Raw genomic sequence first — 9,581 nt, 5'->3', positions numbered from 1 at the left:
GAAAGAGGGGATGATTACTGCAGAAATTTTTTTTAAAGAAGATGGTAGGAGCGACTTGAGGGATGGTGGAGGCAACATGAGCAATAGAAGGGCGACTCTGTGTATGTTGGGAGCGATTTGTTCAAGCCAAAAAAATTTGAACAATAGCTGCTAATAAGGGCTGGACCAAGGTTTTGCGTTTATCTTGTTACTTTTCCTACTCTATTTTTTCTCTGTTTTTGTTTTTATTTTTTGTGAATTTATTACGGTTGGTTATAATTTAGAAAAATATTGAAAAAGAAAAATAAGTGATAGGGTTAGTTTGAGAATATATTATAATAATCAAATTTTATTTCAAACATTTGAAAATGTAATATTTATGTGCGAGAATCTATATAATATTTTTGTTTCTTTTACTATATTATTTGAAGAACTAAAAGTCTAATTTGTAAAATAATAGATTCTCAGATATTGAAAAGAGTGACTAGTATTCTTTACAAATATTCTGTAATAATATTAAAAAATTCATACCATTCGAGATAAAGTATGTCAATGGTAAAACAATAATACAAAAAATATTTTCAATATGTCACAAAAGGCGATGACAAAGAGTTTGCCATCGAATTATATTATTATCGTTAGTAATAATTTTTTTTTAAATATTAATTAAAACTTTTGATATTCCACTCTTATTAATCACGTATTATTTCTATTATACCTAAATATATTACAAAATAAATTTAAGTACAAAATCTAAAATCTTAACTAAATAAAACTCTTCCTCCTTCTTTGTAAAATTTTTTCAGTAACTAAAGAAATGAAAATGACTTTATTACTTGCCATCCAATTTTCAATTACTTTGTTGGGTGAACCTATGAAGAAAGAGACAAAGCAATCTATCCAATCAGCCATGCATCCCCTCTCCTGACTAGCTATATTGTGGACATTTGTCCTCTCTCCATCAATTTGCCCTTCGGACTACCCACGCGTTCCCTCCATTTTCTATTCAAGTTTCAAAAATGTTATTGAAATTGAGTCTCTATCTCCAACGCTGCCCTCAGATTTTTTGGGGAAGTCGCAATTCACCTCGTTCATTTGGGCTTGATAACTGAACTTGGCAATTTCGGCACTTCCATTTTTGTTTTCTATAAAATCTGATTACACATTAAATGGGTCATTTTCAGCAAATATACTAAAATTGGCCCAATATTTTTAAAAAAAATCGTGATATTAAATACACAAAAATGAAAAAGAAAAATGTTGGAAAATAACATATATTCCAAAAGGGTAGCATATAGATATTTTATATTTCACATGCAATTTTGTTAAAAGACACAAAGTCAGAGGCCGAGCTTTATTAAGATAATGGAGCCATCCCCCAAATTTTTTATAAAAAAATTAATAGTAGTTCTTTAAACAATAAAGAGTAGTTGAGTTGACTCAAATAGTTTACTATAATTTAGAGTATCTAGATTCAATTCCTATTTCATATTTTTATTGCATAATAATTTTTAGTTTTAAAGTGGGTATTTGTTGGCTTCATAATACATTAAAATTAAAAGATAAAATCAAATTATATCAAAAAAATTATCTAACAAAAAAAATAAGAATAAAAAAAATCATCTAATAATCAAATCAAATATAAAAAATTATCTAACAAAAAAGAGATAAGAATAAAAAAAAATCTAACAAAATAAATAATGATGAAAATAAAAAAATTGATGCATTTTTTAAGAGGAAGACTAATATTTAAGAAGGAGAACATATAACTTATATAATATCAACACCTGTAAATAGTTCTTCTACTTTAATGAATCACGAAGAAAATGAGATACAACTTTAAAAAATTCAAAGAGTTGCATCCGATGAGTTTGACCTTAATTCTTTAGAATAAGACCCTGGAAAACGGCTTCAAATTTGGCAATATCACCCAAACCAGAGAGATGAGGTTAGATGAATTTATCTTAAATGGGATCCATATTAAAATCATTTTGACAATTATCATCTATCATATAGAATTATTTATTTAATATCTTATTAATAACAAACTTAAAGAATAATTATTTTTATAAATTTTTGCCCTCAAAATCTTGTTTCAAGCTCCGCCACTGCACAAAGTAGCGTTTGGTGGAGAGACAGAGACGGAAAGATTGAGACTGAGAGAGACTAAGAGACAGATATTGAAATAAATTTCAGTATTCTATTTGGTATAAAATAGGAGACAGAAATTAAAACAAGAATGAAACTCTAATTTAATTTGTACAAAAGGTAAAATTGGAATTAATTAATTGAAATAAAGGTATTTTAGGTATAAAATATTATTAAAGTTTCAGCCTCCATCTCTACAAATTTTAGTCTCCTATATCCTCACTTTTTGGAAGTATTAAAATACTAAAATTTAAAAGAGAGAGACAAAAATTTTAGTACCAATCTTTAAATCAACAAAGATGATATAAATCTTAATTTCTCGGTCTCTATCTCTAATAACTATTCTGGAACAACAACAAACCCAGTCCCCTCACTCCTTCCTCACCTTCTATCAACAAAACCCTAAACCCCATTCCTAAACTCTCTCACTCATTTCTGAGCTCTGAACTTTTTTCTTCTTCTTCTTCCTCGAAACTATGGCGACTCAGATCTTCTCTCGAATCATCCCCAAATCCCTAACCCTAACCCCTTTCATCTCTCGCTCACTCTCTTCCTCCACCTCCACCTCCACCTCCCTCGCTTCTGCTTCGTTCCTCCGCCGCCTCCGCCCTCTCGCCTCCGTCGCCTACCCCACCCTCCGCAGCCTCTTCCTCCCTCCTCGTTCCTCTTCCGCCCTCTTCTCCACCCGCGCCTCCACCTCCTCGCTTACCGACCCTAACCCCAACTGGTCCAACCGTCCACCGAAGGAAACTATCCTCCTCGATGGTTGCGACTTCGAGCACTGGCTCGTCGTCATGGAGAAGCCTGAAGGAGACCCAACCCGCGATGAGATCATTGATTCCTACATCAAAACCCTGGCTCAAGTCATTGGAAGGTGATAATCAGAAACCTAAATGTTTATTAAGTTTCATTTTTTGTGGTTCTATTTGTGTCTGTTAAAGTTTGGAACTGTGTGTCTGTTGCTATTTGAGATGAGGATTCTTATGATTATTATTGTAATGGTTGTATAAAATGGTTTTGCGTTCTTAGCTCTGATCATTTGGTATCTTTTTAATTTTTATTTTCTTGGGGTGTAGTGAAGAAGAAGCAAGGATGAAGATATATTCGGTTTCAACTAGGCACTACTTTGCGTTTGGGGCACTTGTATCCGAAGAACTTTCATACAAAATCAAAGGTTAATAAATATGCTTCCCAACTCTCTTTCTTTGGTTTCTATTTATGTTGTCTTTGCTAATAGGTTTTGATTTTTGTTTTCTTGGTTGAAATTTGCAGAGTTGCCTAGAGTTCGTTGGGTACTTCCTGACTCGTATTTGAATGTCAAGGAAAAAGATTATGGAGGTAAGGTTCCTTGTTTTGTCACCTTGCTCATGTTTATTTGTGTATATACTCGTGTGCACTTGTTATGTTTCTTTCTCTTAATTCTTGTACTTCCCCAACTGGAAATCAAGTTAAACAATTCTTAGGCTTTATAACATGGTATGTCATGATGCCTAATTTTTATGGTGTTGGCTATTGGCTAATGCATTATGGATTTTTGTGGTTCCATCACCAGGTGAACCCTTCATCGATGGACAAGCTGTACCATATGATCCCAAGTATCACGAGGAGTGGGTTAGAAACAATGCCCGAGCAAATGAAAGGAACAGGCGCAATGACAGGCCTCGAAATGCTGACAGGTCAAGAAACTTTGATAGGAGGAGGGAAAATGTGGTGAACCGAGACATGCAGGGTAGGCCTCCCATGCCAAATCCTGGTGCTGGTGCTGGTGCTGGTGCTGGTGCTGGTGCTGGTGCTGGTGCTGGTGCTGGTCCTAACATGAGTGGTGCACCACCCAACAACCCAGGTGCATACCCTCCCAACAACCAAGGCGGATATGCTCCTCCTGGCGGCCCAGGTGGATATGCTCCTCCTGGTGGCCCAGGTGGATACACTCCCAACAACCAAGGTGGATATGCTCCTCGTGGCGGGCCAGGTGGATATGCACCTCAAAATGCAGGTGGATATGCAGCTCAAAATGCTGGCGGATACCAACCACAGAATGCACCGGGTGCCTACCCTCCCCGCAACCCACCTCCTAACACAGGGGCTGCTCCTCCAAACAGTGGTTATGGTCAAATGGGAGGTGTGCCACAGAATAACTATGGCGGCAACATGGGAGGAGGAGTGCCTCCAAACCAGAACATGGGTGGGGTTCCACCAAACCAGAACATGGGCGGGGTTCCACCAAATGCAGGATGGTCGAACAATGCTTCCAACAGGGACTACCAGCCTAGAGACATTCCAAACAGGGATTTCAGAGGCCCGGCTGGTGGGAACACGTACACTGGCTGAGGTGTGACGATAGAGTTTCTTGTGCAATTCTTGTGCTGCAATGTAGATAAAGAAGAATTGTCTTGAGGACAACTTCGGGTTTAGTCTTACTTCACTTATTACTTTACTTTCTAATGAACCTGCATGTCATGGAATTGAAGTTCACAATTTTTGATGGCTAGATACAGTCATTTGTTTGCAAACTTGATAATATTGTACACGAAAATGCAATTGAACTAGGAGAAATTTTCAATGTATATGTGAGAAGATAATTTTATAATGCAAAATCTCCCCTTACATCCGGTTGTGTATTTGAGAAGTGGAAAACGATTCAGATTATTGGTTATTATTCATAACATAATTGAAATATAAGATTAGAATAAAGTATTAGGGTTAAGTATTAAATTCGTCCTTTACGTTTGGGTAGAATCTTGTTTTGGTCCTTAAGCTTTAAAGTGTCTTATTTGAATTCAAAAAAGTTTCATTCCTCACAACTTAGCAGGCCTGGGTAGTGATGATGATTTTGGCTATGTGGGTATGCATCACATGATTTATTATTTTATTCTAAAATGGCTTTTCTGATTGAACCATGGTTAGACCGGTTAGACCAGTAAAACAATGATTAGAGCGATTCGATGATCGTCTAGTTTTCAGAACCTTGATATTATGTGATAATGATTATATATATAGTGATAATGAATAAGACTTTCATTCAATAAACTATATCAATTCAATTTAATTTTATCACTCATTTTCAAATTAATGATATTTTTAATCATATTTAGTATTTAGAGTTTGCCTCAATTTGGTACTGCTCTCATGGCTTGCATCGAAACAGTGCTTTACCCCTAGATCTCCAGTCAACTGCTGAGCCTCAACGCATTTCGGGGAGAACCAGCTCGCTCTGGGTTCGAATGACATTTCACCCCTAACCACAACTCATTCACTGATTCTTCAACATTAGTTGGTGCAGAGCTCCACTTAGTTTCACCCAAGATTCATCCTGGTCATAGATAAATCACTCAAGCTCGAGTCTATAAGAAATGACAATTGCTCTATGAAGACTCGCTTTTGCTACAGCTCCAATGGTTTCCCTTAACTAAGCCACTGTCTATGAGTTGCCAACTCATTCTTCAACAGGCACGCGGTTAGATCCCCGGGCTGGGATTCTCCAACTGCTTGGGAGTTTAAGGTTTCATGTTCTATTTCACTCATCGATGGAGTTCTTTTCACCCTTTATTCATGGTACTACTTCACTATCGATCACCCATGAGTATTTAGCTTTGCAAGGTGGTCATTGCTAATTCACATGGGATTCCACGTGCCCCATGCTACTCGGGTCAGAGCGTAAGCTACTGATGCTTTCGGCTACTGGACCTTCTCCATCTAGGGTGCAACACTCCACCGCTTCGCCCAGTACAATGCTTGTATAGCTCTCTCACAACCTCGTTTTCAAGATTTAGGCTGCTTCCATTGTGCTTGCCACTATTACGGGAGTCACTTTTGCTTTCTTTTTCTTTGGCTACTAAGATGTTTTAGTTGGCCAGGCTGTCTCTTGCCTGCCCATGGATTCATCTGCAATTCGAAAGGTTGACCTATTCAGTAATCTCCGGATCTACGCTTATTTTCAATCTCGTTTGACCCTCGCCCGTAAGTTGAAGGTTATGCCATCCTAAAGTGTTGTTAGATAAACAGATCTTATCAACGTCCATGAATAATAAATCATAGCACAGATCATGCTGCCAAATCAGAAAAATTGGGTGTTATCATATAGCATAACTTTGTATCGATTAAGTTCACGAGTTGGAGATAAGCAGACTCGAACCACTGACATCTACCACAGGGTAAACCATCGCCTCTCAGGCCCTGACTGATTCTATTATAGAGGCCAACGATAGACAATAACTCTCTCTCAAACATAGCTTACAACTTTTATTGTATTGTGCTTTCCAAAGAGCAACTCTTCTCAAAATCTCAAAAGGTGCTGAGTTGGAATCCCCTTCTAACTAAAGATTATTGTGGTTCCAGAGGATCCAACTATAAGAGAACCGGGAATGGAGATCCCCCTTTCCGCTCGACTCTTTGGTCTTAAGAATTATGATTTTAAGAATGAGTGATTGCCATGCTTCGACCCTTACTGCCTAACTTAAGAGCAGATAGATGATGTGCTTCGCTTTTTGAATAGGGTTTCTATGGTCGGTCTGCAACCCTTTGGATGCCGAAGATATCGTTGGGATGATATCATTGTTTCTATAGGGTGGAGACGATGGGGCCAATCCATGGATTTTATTTCCTTTTGCCGCATTTCATTCAAAGGACTGAAGGGAGATAGTGCATCAAGCTATTCGCAAGGGCCAACTTGATCCTCTCCCCCAAGATCAGAGGTAGGAGAGTTGCCATCTCCAACTACCGTCCATTTACAATCCCTATTAGATCTGACCAACTACCTATCGTACTTCCTCTACGTTCTTGACAACCCATCTTTGTCTCAGTAGAGTCTTTTAGTGGCATGTTTCGGTCCTCTTTTCCATTACTTAGAAAAAGTGAGCCACCGGTTCAGGTACAAGAAACTATCATTACCACTTGGACAATTAGACATCCAACTAATAATAGCAATGATCCAATTGCAAGAGCAGAGCTCTACCAACTGAGTTATATCCCCCCGAGCCAAGTGGAACATGCATGAAGGAAGTCTTCTATTCTTTTTCTTGGTGCAGCTGGGTCATCCTGGACTTAAACCAGAGACCTTGTCCGTAAAGTAAATCATCGCACCTATGGTCCAATCCAACCAATTGGGAAAGAACCAATAGATTCCTTTTCAAGAGCGATTCATCATTCTCAAACACAGCATATAACTATCCGCGGGACTGTGCTCTCCAAGTGTGCTTGCTCTCCCTTTTTCCTTACCTTGGCAAATTTTTGTGAAAAGATTCTGATGAGAAGAAAAAAGAAGGCACTAAGAGACCCTCTTGGTCTCACCTTAGACACTTTAAGATCCTTTTTCAAACTTGTTTTCATTTCGAGTCAAGAGATAGATAAATAGACACATTCCATTGTACTGATCGGGGGTGTTTGTAGTGACTGAGGGGTCGAAGACCAAGAAATGAGTTATTTATTAGTCAAGCATTCTTCTTCTTATAGCTAGATTCAATCTCTTGATTTTTACGGAAAGTATAAAAAAAAATTAAAGTTCTTCCTTTTGGGAAGGGAAGATTAGGAAAATTCTATTGAAATTTTTTTCAGAACCCCGAAAAAGTATGGAAGAAAAAGCTCGAATGGTATGATCCCGCCATCACCTCAAAATGAAAAGGGCGATCTCATAGTTTTTGGTCTGTGAAGATACGTTGTTAGGTGCTTAGTTTTTCTTTTTTCATTGAGGCCGAACCTAAACCTGTGCTCGAGAGATAGCTGTCCATATACTGATAAGGGATGTATGAATTCTCGAGAAGAGAGGAGATACGGAACAGAACCTAAGATAAGATGAAAATCAAAGAAAATGACTCATCTACCTTAATTTGATTTCATAATGTAACAGTTAAGAAAATCATTCTATCTCTCCTGTTCATACCAAAGTTTCTAAAAGAAATTCAAAAAGATTTTCATTCATCAAAAAAAAAATGGTTACAAGGTAGAGATTTTTATACCTCTTAGGTTTAAAACTCCAACTCATAAATTTACTAAAATAAAAATGGGTCAAATCACAATTAGGCCTAAAATAAACAAAATAAAATAAACATAAAATAAACATAAAATAAGTCTTAAAATAAATACTAATAAAGTGATGTCTATTTGATTCAACTTGACTAACGAGAGTCTTCAATGCAATTTGTAAATAGTAAGACGTTTGGTTTTTCATAATAGTTAACCATTGTTTTGGTTTCTCTTAGTTTTTGCTCTTGTAATTGGATCAATTGGCATATGACAGTTCTCAATTTGTTCACCAGTGCTCGTATCAAGAGGAGTCGTGGTGGTTCCCCCGGACAGCCCAGAACCCATGAGTGAGTACGTAGAAAGTTAGATCTACATTAGATCTCACCTGAATCGTCCTATCTATCCCCCTGAGGAGAAGTTTGGTTTCAAATCCTGGTTTGAACAGGAGAAGTATGCTATGCTAATATGCCTTGGATGTTCCACATCTCAGGATCAAGCGCCGATGAGTACATTGAATTATCCATGTGATTGAGAGCCCTCACAGTCCAGACACAACGATAGAATTATCAGGGACGCATTCTGCCACTGAGCTAATAGCCTGTTATGCCAAAAGCAAGAAAAATCCCATCCTTCTTTTTCTTTTTCTTTTCGCTCTCGTATGGCAACATGGGGCAAGAAAAAAAAAAGAAAGAGATCCTATCAACTTGTTCCGACCTAAAATAATAAGCTCATGAGCTTAGTCTTATTTCACCTCCGAGAAACAAAAGAAAACTTCCATCCCTAAATTTAACTCAGACGTTACTCGCTTCTTTTAGGGTGTGAAGTCGTGTCAAACAGAACTAGGCAACAAACATTAGCTCTCCCTAAAAAGGAGGTGATCCAGCCGCATCTTTCAGTACGGATATCTTATTACTTTACTCCAATCACTAATCCTGCCTTCGGCATCTCCCTCCTTACGATTAAGGTAACGACTTCGGGCATGACCTACTCTCATAGTGTGACAGGCAGTGTGTACAAGGCCTAGAAATGCGTGGAGCTTGTGGGGAGTAACACTACAATAAAAAAGCTCTCGTGGTCATTAATTCTTAATCTATTAAGTTGGGAGACAATCAAAAATAAATAAAAAAAAGTATCCAATGAGTCAATGACTGCTCTGTGGTCGGTAGTTAGGTAGAAAAAAGTCTGGTTTCCATTTAATTTGACTTAATGATTTAATGAAGACTTCTTGAGTTCCATTGATACTTATACTAATACCAAATCAAATTGTTGAAAAGTGGGTAAATGTTCGAAAGCGTGAATGCTGCTTTTTTCTTTAAGCATTTGTTTTCACCAATTCTCAAAATAGTGAAAATACAACTAATTGTTAGGTCATTGTGGTGTATTGATTTTATGTGAGTACTCAATAATGGAATGAGGACACAACCAACCCATTGTTGTTGCTTTTCCTTTCTTTTATTTCTTTTTTTTTTTTTTCAAAAATCTATTCTCTCAAA

General features: G+C 37.3%; 1 protein-coding gene across 3 annotated transcripts; it reads left to right on the top strand.

Moving 5' to 3' along the window:
* Positions 2,469–4,738, top strand: LOC107638240 (multiple organellar RNA editing factor 8, chloroplastic/mitochondrial). 3 transcript variants are annotated; one of them, XM_021120423.1, is made up of 5 exons: positions 2,469–3,001; positions 3,204–3,301; positions 3,400–3,465; positions 3,680–3,880; positions 3,923–4,738. In XM_021120423.1, exons 1-5 carry the CDS (start codon positions 2,604–2,606, stop codon positions 4,456–4,458), a joined length of 1,299 nt encoding a protein of 432 aa, XP_020976082.1. In that variant the 5' UTR covers positions 2,469–2,603; the 3' UTR covers positions 4,459–4,738. The 3 variants fall into 3 exon arrangements, with proteins under 3 accessions (XP_020976082.1, XP_020976081.1, XP_016196901.1); XM_021120422.1 differs by having other exon boundaries at positions 3,917–4,738; XM_016341415.2 differs by having other exon boundaries at positions 3,680–4,738.

The sequence above is a fragment of the Arachis ipaensis genome, chromosome B04 (genome assembly GCF_000816755.2).
Source record: "Arachis ipaensis cultivar K30076 chromosome B04, Araip1.1, whole genome shotgun sequence".
Classification (NCBI taxonomy): domain Eukaryota; kingdom Viridiplantae; phylum Streptophyta; class Magnoliopsida; order Fabales; family Fabaceae; genus Arachis; species Arachis ipaensis.
This window is presented reverse-complemented; position numbering and strand designations above follow the sequence as displayed.

Coding starts and splice junctions, on each gene's coding strand:
- LOC107638240 (XM_016341415.2), top strand. CDS start 2,604: ATGGCGACTCAGATCTTCTCTCGAATCATCCCCAAATCCCTAACCCTA. Junction 3,002..3,203: donor CTGGCTCAAGTCATTGGAAG/GTGATAATCAGA, acceptor CTTGGGGTGTAG/TGAAGAAGAAGCAAGGATGA. Junction 3,302..3,399: donor ACTTTCATACAAAATCAAAG/GTTAATAAATAT, acceptor TGAAATTTGCAG/AGTTGCCTAGAGTTCGTTGG.